General features: G+C 34.3%; 1 protein-coding gene across 4 annotated transcripts; it reads right to left on the reverse strand.

Moving 5' to 3' along the window:
- Positions 1–973: 973 nt before the first annotated feature.
- On the reverse strand, positions 974–10,471 carry LOC102619160 (katanin p80 WD40 repeat-containing subunit B1 homolog KTN80.1). 4 transcript variants are annotated; one of them, XM_006467798.4, is made up of 18 exons: positions 10,111–10,471; positions 9,544–9,674; positions 9,062–9,179; positions 8,264–8,490; positions 8,072–8,174; positions 7,451–7,521; positions 6,900–6,974; positions 6,667–6,810; positions 6,356–6,539; positions 5,148–5,672; positions 4,369–4,425; positions 3,283–4,286; positions 2,637–2,762; positions 2,476–2,550; positions 2,248–2,360; positions 1,942–2,058; positions 1,765–1,833; positions 974–1,523 (listed from the first exon to the last, which is right to left on the reverse strand). In XM_006467798.4, the coding sequence occupies exons 1-18, from the start codon at positions 10,133–10,135 to the stop codon at positions 1,463–1,465; spliced, it is 3,225 nt and encodes a 1,074-aa protein (XP_006467861.2). In that variant the 5' UTR covers positions 10,136–10,471; the 3' UTR covers positions 974–1,462. The 4 variants fall into 4 exon arrangements, with proteins under 4 accessions (XP_006467861.2, XP_006467862.2, XP_024950836.2 ...); XM_006467799.4 differs by lacking the exon at positions 10,111–10,471 and having other exon boundaries at positions 9,062–9,127; XM_025095068.2 differs by lacking the exon at positions 10,111–10,471 and having other exon boundaries at positions 8,264–8,495; positions 9,062–9,127.
- Positions 10,472–13,231: the final 2,760 nt, after the last annotated feature.

Consider the following 13,231-nt stretch of genomic DNA (forward strand, 5'->3'; position numbering starts at 1 on the left):
CATTCAAAGTTAATAAGGATATAAATGTCAAAGTAAATGTTTTTAGTTTTTAAGATTGAAAAAACAACTTAATATCTATTTTTAGAGATCCAAGAAAAAAAACAAACATATTGTTTGATTCAACCATTTCGATCTATTCAGATTTCAGATAAAAAAACAAATGCCACATTTGTCTCTCCGAGCGAAATTGCAAAATTCTTTCATCAATATAATTTAGAAAATTATTCTCCAACCACTTCAAAGACATTGAAAGAAGAAATAATAATTACGAATTTTTTATAATATCTCAAAATTATCTCAAATTTTAATTATATATCAACCAATCATTTTCTCATTAACTTTATTAGTCACTGCTAAATAATTTAAGGTAACAAATTATTTTATCTCTTGAGCCTCCCAAAACATTATTTTATTTTTTTAATAAATCTAAGGACAAAATAAGCTTTTATCTTAAATTATTTAACGGTGACTAACAGAGTTAACAGAAAAATATTTAATTAATATAAAATCAAAATTTAAAGTAATAATAAGTTATCATAAAAAAATTATAGTAGCTACTTGAGATTGTTAAGGTGGTTTGGAGATGATATGCAACTAAATGAACCTAAACGTTCTCAACAAGTTTTACATAGAGAATGTTTTGACTTAATACAAGCCTTTCAGTAGAAGTACAATTTTGTGGATAATCTGTACTCTCTAGTCTCCAATACGTTAGATTAGATAGAAATTTCGAGACTTAACTTGCAATTTCTTAATATTTCAATTTTAAGTATTGATGTGGCATTTATCTATTAAATGATAAATTTCTTAATATTAAATGGTAAACTTCAATTTCTTAAACGATAAATTTTTATAATTTATAATATTAGTTATCTCATATTCCATCATCCAATAAAATGTCACCTCACTTGACATTAATTGTAAGGATTGAAATAATAATTGAAAATGCACCACTCAAGCAGCAGCAAAGACAGAAGGAAAAATGGAGGGCAGCTCCAAGAGTGTGTATATATATATATATATATATACACGTATAGGTAATCCATTGATGACTACTAATGCAGTATACATACATGTATATTTTGGCATATTGGCACATACTTACACATTCATTTTAATGGGAAGTACAACCGTTACCTGGAATGAAAGAATCACGACTGGAAATTCCTGAATGGTACCCGAAGATCAATATTCGATTAATGCTTTTCCCACCTTCAAGCAAAAATGTTACAAACCGAAGGTACTGCCCCGAGCTCTGTTCTCGAGAGTCTCAACCTGTGGCTTCCACGCAGATGAAAGCCATGGATGACTTCAGAATTTAAGAAGCAGCAAGACAAAATTGTGATTACCCAGAATTCCGATGTGCAAATGCTGTATCAAATAATATCCTGTTAAGAGTATCCGCAACTCCACGCTGAAGTTTCAGCAAAAAACTGAACTGGGATCAAGGTTAAAGTGCTGCTTATGATTCTTGAAGAACTAAATTCAATTCATGGGCACATTTGGCCAGCAAGCCACCCCTCCTGCAGCAAAATGAGGAAAACAGATTTACACAATGCCAATTGAAACTGTGACACGGCACAACAGCATCTGGAAACAATGAAGGAGAGTGACGAGTATCCTGGCAATTTGTGTAAGGGCAATAGTCTTATAGGAGAGGACAAGCAAGGATTGCCCATCTATGGGGCAGTTTGGCAAGATATATTCTCTTTTACTAGGAGCAATTTGGCAAGATATAAGCTTACAACTAAAGGATGTAGTTACCTTTCAAGGATGGGAAGAATTTTCTGGATCTTTTGCAGCTGCATAAAGCACCGGTTGCAACATTCTCGCCTGCACACAAATATTCAAGTAAGATAACACCACACGCAAAGACTCGAATTAACTCTAAGCATCAAGAAATTAAATGGTAATGACTAGATAAATGTTAACTAACGATACCTTTGCTCCGCATGAAGATCAACACCAACAGCTGGAGGTGCTGAAAGAGTTGAGTGTATCATTGGGCCAAAGACTACAACCAGCTTCAGAAGCATCTCCAGAGAGATGCTTGCATGCCTGCATTTTTGCATCAGAAGTGAAATATTTTTATAAATTTATACCCTTTGTTGATAGTGTGGATTTCATAGTTCTAATGAGCACTCTCATGGTCAATCTTCTCTAAGAAGAGCATTAAGAAAGCACAAATTCCATTTCTTATGAGTTACAACTGAGAAAATTCACTAACGATATAATTCATAAAATTACCTTTCCATCTTGCTGTCCAGTAAGCCCATAAGCATGGGTAGCAAGCACAAAAACAAATCTAGGTTGAGAATCTCCATTTTCTCCATGAGAACACTCATCACATCAGCCTGTACCTGTAACAGGATTAACTGACTCTTAGCAAGCCCAAATATGCAGTAAACAACCATTTCTGAATAATAAGAAACAAAATAAAAGAAAATCAATTAAGCACTTCCAATGAATACCCACAGAGTGATCTGGCAGCTTCCTCAAGGCATTAATGCCGCCTTTGATGTCATTTCTTTCCCAAAAATGCCGCACCACCTGCAAGTTCTCCGGTAAAGATAATGAAGCAAGGGTTTGCATGCCATTTGTAAATAATATCTATGAGCATGACATTATCAAATTACCTGTAATTTTGTCAAGCGGGATCGTAGGGTGCTTATGAAAATATCATGAGTTTCCATCAGACTTTCAACAGCTTCCCCCTCATTAGCAACGGGTGTATCCCTTCCAGAAATTTGAGGTTCTCCTTTCTGATGATTATTAAACAAGACAAAAATTGTATACATGTGTGAGGGATTTTCACAGACATTCTCTTAAATCTTAAGAACTATTTCGCAGAGATCATGAAATTATTTGATAAGAGAATCTTATTTCACCTTGCATTTTCAAAATAAGAGGGTAATAATGAAAACCTTCTAGAGGGTGAATGATAAATCTCAGAGATGGAAACATAAATCTTTTATGACTGCTCAAGAAGACAATGCAATCTGATAGTCTAAGCCAACCTGGACCAACTAAGGTGTTTATTCACAGAGCATGATGGTTTGGATAGCAATATGTCCTAGGCCTGGACAATTTTCACAGGTTTATTCATACAAGTCATTCAATATAATGCTTGACAAAATGCACATTTGCTCTTTAAAACTGGAATTTTTATTGCAAAAACTTCTTATGTTGAATTTCTAATGAAAGGCCAAGATTATCAAAACCATAAATATCAAGCTGACTAGTGATGGAACACAACATCAAATATTTAAGGAAGCATCTTACCGGAGTGCTGGGTCTTTCGTAGGATAAAGCTGTCACATGGGGGGTAATAACAGTTGCTATATCATCATTGTTCTTAACTGCTACGTGAGCAGTGGTAGAGGTTGCTTGATCTGTGTTGCTAATAGATCTCCTGTGACGGGTAACATTAGTTGTTTGATCTACATTTCTATTAAATCTCCTACGAATTGGAATATTAGTTGCTTGGCCTTCAATGCTGCTGTTAAGTCTTGCACGAGGAGGGGTAATAGTTACTTGGTCTTCACTGCTTTTAAGTCTCATTTGAGTAGGGGTTTTAGTTGCTTTATTTTCAGCACCATTAAGTATTGTTTGAGAGGGGGTATTAGTTGATTGGTCTTCACGGCTATTAAGTCTCGAACGGGAGGGAATATTAGTTGCTCGGTTTTCATTGCTATTAAGTCCCATGTGAGAGGTGATATTAGTTGCTCGGTCTTGATTCCTACTGATTTTTGTCTGAGGAGTGATATTAGTTGCTCGGTCTTCATTCCTATCATGTCTTGTGTGAGGGGTTATATTACTTGCTTGGTCTTCATTGCTATGGAGCCTTGTTTGAGGGTTGACAATAACTGCTTGATCTTCATTGCTACTCGGTCTTGTTTGACGGATGACATTAGCTGTTTGATCTTCATTGCTACTCGGTCTTGTTTGAGGGGTGACATTAGCTGCTTGATCTTCATTGCCGCTTGGTACTGTTTGTGGGGTGACATTAGCCACTGGATCTATATTGCTGCTCAGTCTTGTTTGTTGGGGGGCAGTAGCTGCTTGATATTCATTGCCATTCAGTCTTGTTTGTGAAGTGACATTGGCTACATGATCTTCATTGCTGCTCAGTGTTGTTTGTGGAGTGACATCGGCTGCTTGATCTTCATTTCTGCTCAGTCTTGTTTGTGGGATGACATTAGCTGCTAGATCTTCATTGCTATTAACTTTTTCTCTTCTTTCAAATCTCTCTACAAGAGAGCGAGTTCTTCCAGGTACAACTGCAACTGCAATATGGAAATCTGAAAAAATTAACCATCATCAAATGGTAATTCTAGAAAACTACAAAGCTAAAAGGCAATGACAAACCTCCATTGACAAATTTGACAGAGTTAGTTATTTTGCTGCAATCACGAGATTTATCACCTGAAATTGAAAAAAAAAATTAATAAAAACCTCTTTTGACACAAAATACATTAACACACACACACACACACACACATATCACAGAAGATTCCAAATAAAGACAATGGTCAATTAATGGAATAAATAACCAGGTTCATCTCATAGTAAGAGCAGGGAGAACGAGAGGATAAAATTTCAAGCAACAACCAAACACAAGAAAGCTATGGGACATATGAAGATGTATGATAAATTTGAAAAGCATTCATGGAAAATGATTTGAGAGGGTCTTAGGAGTGGAAGAAAGCTATGCTTGGGTAGGCCATGGGCCCAAGTGTTCCTTGGATGGACAAAATATGAAGATCTGGTTTTTGTCAAAATAGTGCGTAATGAGGAGTAGAGGCACACTTATGATGGAGGATGTTGGACAATCATCTAATTTGTGTGCTGAAAACAAGGTAATGGCAAAAACAACAACTGAAAACAAAATAATTTGACAGTACGGTGCAGTTTAGTTGTTTATTGCACATCAGAAAGAAGGATGACATTCAAATTGAAACGACAAGAACATTTGTCAGAGTTTTAAGTAAATGCAGTCAGAGAGAGTGGGACAAGACTGATGAGTGAAGTGAAGTTCAAGTGTGAACAATTCTCACTAAACAATCAAACGAGGAGAAAAGTAACATGTAGAAAACAAGGTGATTGGTAAACAGATAACACAGTAAAGTATGAACTGATGAGCTTACCGTCTTCTTGTTTTGGAGGTTTCTGTGGAGAGAAAATATTTTCAATCTCCCCTGTAATGGTCTTGATATGACAGTCCTTTTCTTCACAGGATTTTCTAGCTCCATCTGACGATACAAAGCGAGTTTTGACATTTGGATCCACTGCACTGTCTAAATCACTCTTCTTACTGTTAAGGCTTTCAGATTCAGCAGCTGTTGACAGCCTTTCAGCATCATACTTGCTATTTGATGGCTTCTGTACGTGAGCTGGTCTGAGCAACATACCAGGTTTTGTCCTTGAAAAGGTGATAGATTCTCCTGCAGAAAAAGAAGAATCTTTCCCAGCCGGACTCTCCTGAGGTACAATACTAGGGACAATAAAAGATTTATCAAGTGCTTGTCCATTAGTTATTTCTGGAACTCCTATTGCAGGATTCTGCTTCTCTGTTTGCAGATCACTGATTTCCTCAGAATCCAATGGAGGTAAAACTTTTGGAGAGTTCAAAGGCCCAATTTTCTGTGAAGCAACAGGTTTTCCGCCAGTAGCTTTACATTGAAGATGGAAAAGCACATTAAGAAAGACAAAGGGAATAAAAAATGTCATATGGCAAGATAGCCACACACAATAAAACTAAATATCTGTCATACTTAAAGCAGACACAGCAACTGAGTGCATTCTCATGGCCCTGGACACTTTTCCTATCTATAGAAAAGGACAGAAGTCAGGATACTATTAAGTTTGGCATGCCAAAATTTAGTTTAGGGTTGCAAGTTGACTCGGCTATTTCAGTTTAACTTTAACAAAACCCTCAGAAAGGCCAGCATGATGCAGCCGAAGCTAATCTAGAGGCAAAAGGTGTTGACAAAATCTTGATTAATGGAAGTCAACCAGTAAAAGTCTGCTTAACTTTAAGTAAATGGTTAAATACAAAAGAACTACAAAAGCAGATTCACATTGATATCTAGCAGGTATAATTTGTTAGATATAGCTCCAATTCATATTTTATTTTCTTCAATTAGTATATTAAGGAAGATAGGACCAAGCCAAAAAGTAAATAGGATCACTTTCTCAGGTCCTAATTTGATAGTAGTACTAATCCAGCTAGAAGATGTTCCTTAGAAAAGGATCAAGTGGAGGGTTGATGCATTTGTACAAAAAAGAAAATACAGAAGGGAAATATCAAGAAGACAATAAACAAGAAAATAGAAAGAGAAAGAAAAAAACTTACAATCCACATATATGGTCTTTATGTCTTTTGTCTCATAATCAGGAGAGGTAGAGCGGAAACCTGAAGTTGATCTCCCAATAATTCCCACTTTTTCCAAAGAATGACTTCCTGGGGGATTAAATTTGACCTCTGTGCAAATACTTTGATCAGGTTCAGGTGCACCAACTCCATAAGGCTCAACATGCTGATACCCAAGAAGGAAACATGTAAAGAGCAAGGGGGAAAAAGGACTCATATAGTAAATTTTGACTCAACAACCTGGAGGATGAAACAATAATGCAATGAGACAGTGAAAGGTCAAAGGAAAATACCGACACATCAGCCACCCAAATTCCGACACTATTTCGATAAAATGAGCAACCCAAAAGCTTTCCGTCGTTAATGCAGAGATCACCAAGTGTTGACCATCCCATTTCAACACTATCATGACAAATAACAGGCTCCCATGAATAGACCTACAGTTAATGAACATGTAACTTGGATGTTTATGTTCTTTTTGAAGGAAAATCTTCTGATTACAATTAAAAATTGAAACAAGCCAAACCTTCAGATTATCGTCAAAACCAGAAAACAGAGTCCTCCCATCAGGATGAAAAGTAATTGCGCGAACTCCTGTTACCTGTGACAAATGAATATGCTTCTTTTAGAATTTAATAAAAGTCAAATTTAATTATTATCAATCCGAGCTGAGATCCTCATGTATCTGAAAAGAAAATGAATGAGACATAGAGAGATCTTTCTACCCACCAAAAAGACAGAAAAGTGAAAAAAGGAAGGGCAACAGAGAAGGCTTTACGAGCATGACTATTTATTCAATAGAGATATCTGAGGGATGAAAGGCATGGGAAAAAAAACGTTTACTTGCAAGATAATTATATCCTTTATAGGAAATAACTAGGAAAAAATTAGCCAGCCAAAATCTGCTTGTCTGAAGATATTTATAAGCTAAAATAGATTTTCAGAGGAAAATCTTTTATACTTCAAAATGCTCATAAATAGGATACCAAATATGACAATATGACAAAACTAAATTTATGTGATATCTCATGAGGAGGTTTTTAGTTTAAGAACACATAAACTAAATTTATGTGATACCTCAGGTCTGGTTGATCCAATCAGTTCAAAGGTTTCCAAATCCCAGAATTTCACGGTTCTGTCTGCTGAACCTGGAAAATGATATGCAGGTTAAAATAACTAAATACTCTTGAAAGAAGAAGCTGATGACGACATTCTGAATCAGGGTGATAGAAGGAGCAGTGAATCACAAACATAAAGGAATTAACTATAATGCTATATATTTGCCAAGCAATTAATTAAAAATAAGTCATCAAGTGCGGTTAATAGGAGGCCCGACATTTTTTTTTCTTTTAATTCAAACTCCTTTTCTGGTAAATTTACTATGTTATATAGGTAACAACAATCAAGAGGACAACAACCAATCTTTACAAATATCATGAAATTGAGTTCCCAAGAGCCCTTCCCACCACCCACTGAGGAGGAAAAAGTAAAAAGGATAAAAGAAGATGAAGAAGAGAGATTTCCTAACAGAGCAATCAAGGTCACTGAAACATGGTAAATCTAGAACAAAAGATTGTCTTCTTTGGTCAAGGATTGGGAGCATTATTTTCCGTAGACAAATACATGGTGCAACAAAGGAACCCAAACATTTACATGCAGAGGGAGCTCATGGGAACTCTGCAGAAATTCCATAGTTACCTGTGGCCAGAAGAAACTCTAAGGGATGGAAGTCTATCGACCTGATATGCCCTTCATGGAACTTAAAATCGTGCAAGAGTTTTCCGGCAGTAAGATCCCACACCTGGTCAACGGTGACGAAGATGCATTGATCAAACAAATAGAAGAAAGTTCACTTCAACCAAGACTGTTGACACAGCAAGCTATTCATACCTTCACGACATTATCAAATCCACCAGAAACTACCCAGCGACCATCAGGAGTGAATCTGATAGTATTGATGCCTCGCGTATGACCCTTGTATGTGTGAATGCAGCCTTTCTTTCTGATATCCCAGATCTTCAAATTTGTGTCCATGCAACCAGATGCAAAGAACTCACCAAATGGATGAAATTCAACAGCAGTGCAATTGGATTTATGCCCAGTAAGTGTGCGAACCACTACGCTTCAAGAACAATAAGAAATAGATTAGAAAATTAGAAGTACAATAACCTTATTGTTCCTACGCTACCTCAGGGAGTATAATATGGACAGCCAGCAGATCTTGCAGAAAACATCAGCTGCTATGGGCTTTTACAGTCCCATTGCCCTAATTTGATGACCTCACGTTTATAATCTTGCTAGAGACCTCATCTTTATTATTTGTAACACATACTGGTTCAAAGTGCTATACCTCAGGTGTATTATTTGATGGGTTACAGACATAAAACAATGCAACAGGTTCCTCGAACGGGAATTTTAAGTTTTTTCTTTTGGGATAAGAAATTGTAAATTGTATTAAATATGAAGAATCGTTGCTGTCCACTAAGAAAGCAAAATAATGAAAACTTTTCTGTGATATACAAAAATATATCAATCACCCCCATACAATACTAGATCAGCCTAGACAACCATCTCAAAACACTCTCCCAGCTTAGACGAATGAAGAAAAAGGACAAATCTTGGAACTCCTTAGAAACAAGAATTTTAAGTTTTGATTAAACAAGAAAATGAACTGATTCGTCAACTTACTCTTTGATTCTTCCAGATCCCACAGCTTTATCACACCAGTAGAAGCTCCAGCGAGCACTAAAACTTCTGCTGAATCAAAAGCTACTGAATCAACTGGACTTGAAAGACCACACAGGCTCTGCATATTAACACCAGTGGACACACTTAATTTTTCGCATACAGCAACATCACCACAATGGCGGGTTGCGGAAAATTATGCAAATATGTAAAACAGCATAATGCTTGAAAATGTAAGTAAAATTAAAAGGAAACTATTGAGTTCAAAATTTCCTCCAGAAACTGCATTGATTTACTAATGGTAATAAATAAATAAAAGGAAAGCAAATCGCCATCTCTCCATTAGATAATTTTAAAAAGAAAAAAGGGAAAAGAAAAACTGACAACACATTGTACATCTAAAGCAGAATTCAAATGCTAAATAACAGAAACTGGCAATAATTAAAATACAAGCAAAGTGGTTAATAAGAAGAAAAGAAACTAACCATTAAGGCAGTGGGCTTTCCAATGGCCCAAAGATTCACTTTCTGATCATCTCCACCAGTGATAAGAAACCGACATGCTTTCTTCCCAATACTAATACAATTCACATTTGCTGAGTGCGCCACAAATTCCTCTACATTGATTTCAGTCAAGAAAATTCACATTTTCTATAACATTATTTAATTTCAACATATTGGACTTAAGATTTCCAAGTTTTCTTCTAAGTTAAGCTTAAGCTTAATTTCGCATCATCTGAAAACTCAAACAAGACAAGTATCACAAAGACTGAAACTTTTAACTTCATTCAACTATTCCTCCATTTTCTCAGCTTCCAAACAATTCAAACAGGGAAGAAAAAAAAAACTGCAGCTGGAATTGAATATCTTGTTCCTCAAACCATCACTAAATTCAAGTTGTAGTCAACAAATATATATACATATGTAAATAGATAGACCAAAAATTCAACACTAAATCATCACACAAAGCTCAGCAAAATAACTGAATGAAACAACAAATTCAAGCTCGGCATTAAAAAAATTTAAAGCTAACAAAAATGAGGGACAGGATACGCAGCTTGTATCCACGCTTGGCCATTTCGAAAAACCAAAAACGATAACTTCAGTGTCGTTTTGGTGGAGCTGAAGCAACAGAAATTGGGATTAGGCTTGATGCGAGCTGAAGCTAAGGGATTTTCGGGATTCGTAATGGAGGAGAAAAAAAAAAAAAAAAAAAAAAAGGAATGTGCTTCTTGCGGTAAAACAGAAATTGAAATCCAGCTTGAAAGGTAAGAATTGGATTCTCTGAGATTTATTTTATCACAAATTCAGATTCAACAACACTTGCAAAAAGTAGTACAATCTTTTTTTTTTTTTTTTCCAAAACGACGCGTAGTATGTGTGTGTTGTCTTTCTCGTTTGTAAGAATCAAATCAAATGAATGAAACGACTAAACAAAAAGAGAGAAACGACAGTAATATTCCAGAGCACGAGATGATTGATCGTGTCACGTTTACTGTTTTACCAAAACACCCTCGTTTTTTTCTCCCATTATTATTATTTATTTATTTATTATTGTTACCAATTCATCCAATACAAGAAACAGCAACTTCACATAATCACATTCGATCCCTTAAGATTTTACGTTTTCTCAAATAAGAGCATAGTTTTGATATTTGTACGAAATAGATCCCTGGATTCTATTTAAATGACAAACTTAACCTTAGACTATCAAATGTTTACCATGTAGTTTATTGTTAAAGACTGCGATTAACATGTTGTATTATATTATAATATATTACATCAATTAATACAATGCGTATTGTATTAAACTGTATTGTATCAGTATTATATTATATTAATATTGTACAATATTCAGTTTTATATTGTATAATATTATTTATTATTATTTATATTAAATTATTTTTATACAATTATAAATATCTTAAATTTATTATTTAAATTTATAAATAAAAAATAAAATTTCTCACCAGCAACCATCACTGTGAGCCATCATGAAATGCTGCCAACTTTCATATTCCAATACCTTTTAACGTTAATTTATGTGTCATTAGAATCTTCGTAATTGAATATATGCAATGGTATACGTAGTATTGGCAATGGAGTTTCCTATCATTATAAATACAAGTTAAAGTTTTGAGAATCAAAATTTTGACCATAGATTTACAGTGAATAGCAACTCCGTTGTCAGTGAAACATACATCATTGTGTAGATCTAATGATAAGAATTCTAATGGTACCAAGATTGACATTAACATATATCAAAGTTATAATACTGGTAATGAAATGTGGTGGTTGGAAGTAGCTAATATTTTAGCTGGTCAACTTTATATTTTATTAACTAATTATAAATAAATTAAATAGGTTTTACTTGCTTAAATAATTTTGTATTTTGAAGTTAATGCAAAATAGTATAGACTTAAGTGGGTCACGAGTTTAAATAACGAGAGAAAATTTGCATTAAATATTGAGTAATGCATCTCTTTTTTATTGCCAAACATGAGCTTATTTGAGTTAATGCATAGCCCACCAAGCAGTACTATGTAATGCTGCACGCCAATCAAACCCAAAGGGTATTTTAATCATTCCATTAGGAACCTATTAGATATTAATTAAAAATTGGTCCTCAATTCAGAACTTATAAAAGTATAGGGTCTGTGATGTTATTACCCAATCCTATTTGATATTATACTAAACAAAAGATAGTACAATATATAATCTATTTTAATATAATCCAATCTAATCTTAATAGTTGGTCCAATTCAATTGTATGTGTCAAATATACTCTTGTTTGTTAATTAGAATCCTATTTTTTATTGAATAGATAGTTTAATTTTTTTTGACAAATTTTGATTTTGTTGGAACTATTTGTAATTTAACACAAATTATAATCAACTATTAAACTTCATCTACTTTTCTTTAAAGGAAACAAACTCTATTTTTTTTTTCAAATTGTAAAATAAACTTTATGCTAAAAAAGAAGTAGCGAGTGCTATATTTATTTCTCGATGACTTATATACGTACTATTTAGTTTGGTGGAACAGCTTTGATGAGTTTGCGGTGCAGATAATTACATATTATGTAAATAGTAAAATATTAATTATGAATTTGGTTTTGGAGTCTAGCTAAGCAACCAACGGATAATAATTAATAATTGAAGGATCGGAACATGATGTGTTTCTTCTAACAGTGACTGATAAAAGAGAAAACGGACCGAACGAGATTCCTTGTAAAACAATTTCTAGTGTTTCATATTTATTTTCAGGTGGTTTAGGTTCATCATATGATCGTGACATTAACTTCGAATTTTAGTCACCACCACTTGATGAATTTTAGGTAAGCGGTTAACAACTTTTAATTTTTCATTTCTACTTTAACATTAACATTCGTGGACATTAATTGCTGCAAAAATCTTTTTCTATAAATTTACCGATCCATTGGCACAACTAGGCAAGTGGTTGCTTTAATCCAATTAGGAATCGTATGGGGTATAATCCTTTTTCTCGTTTTGGATGGTGGTCTGGCTTCAGAATTTAAAAGCTTAGGATTTAGGAATAGGATAAGAGTCATAGATTTTAGTTAGATTTTTTTTCAGTAATGTGTCATACGTGAGACATGGGTTGGAAAGGTCATAGTCCATGGAGAAATTACAGAAGCATAGACTCAATAAAAAATAAAAGTCAATCTGATTAACATATATATATATATATATATAGAGTAAGTAATAGAATATAATCTAATAATTACAAGAATATGCGTTTTTGTCAGGGACACAAGTCATGATCCACGAAGCCGTTCTTGTTACATTCATAAATAATAATCCACAACATGATTCTAAACACATGTGTGGCACCCACAGGGTTGGTGAATGACCAAATTATTAAATCAACCATCCCATGTTAGTTAAAAAAAATAAAAATTCTCTAGGGTTTCTTTCCCATATAATCTAAATTTAAATGATGCAGTTTATGACCCATTACAAAATCTGAAGTAATATAACTACTCATGTAAAGATTTTGTGTTTAGGTAGTAAATACGTTGGAGCTTTTTCGACGTAGAGTACATAAATGAACCGTCGTCGAATGGTTGTAATAATATGGCATATGATGATTGAAATGCTCCAACATAGCTGGACCATATTATTTATTTATTATAATGACGGGAGGAGTGAGA

The sequence above is a fragment of the Citrus sinensis genome, chromosome 2 (genome assembly GCF_022201045.2).
Source record: "Citrus sinensis cultivar Valencia sweet orange chromosome 2, DVS_A1.0, whole genome shotgun sequence".
NCBI lineage: Eukaryota > Viridiplantae > Streptophyta > Magnoliopsida > Sapindales > Rutaceae > Citrus > Citrus sinensis.

Coding starts and splice junctions, on each gene's coding strand:
- LOC102619160 (XM_006467798.4), bottom strand. CDS start 10,135: ATGGCCAAGCGTGGATACAAGCTGC. Junction 9,180..9,543: donor GAAAGCCCACTGCCTTAATG/GTTAGTTTCTTT, acceptor GTTAATATGCAG/AGCCTGTGTGGTCTTTCAAG. Junction 2,551..2,636: donor CCCGCTTGACAAAATTACAG/GTAATTTGATAA, acceptor GAGAACTTGCAG/GTGGTGCGGCATTTTTGGGA.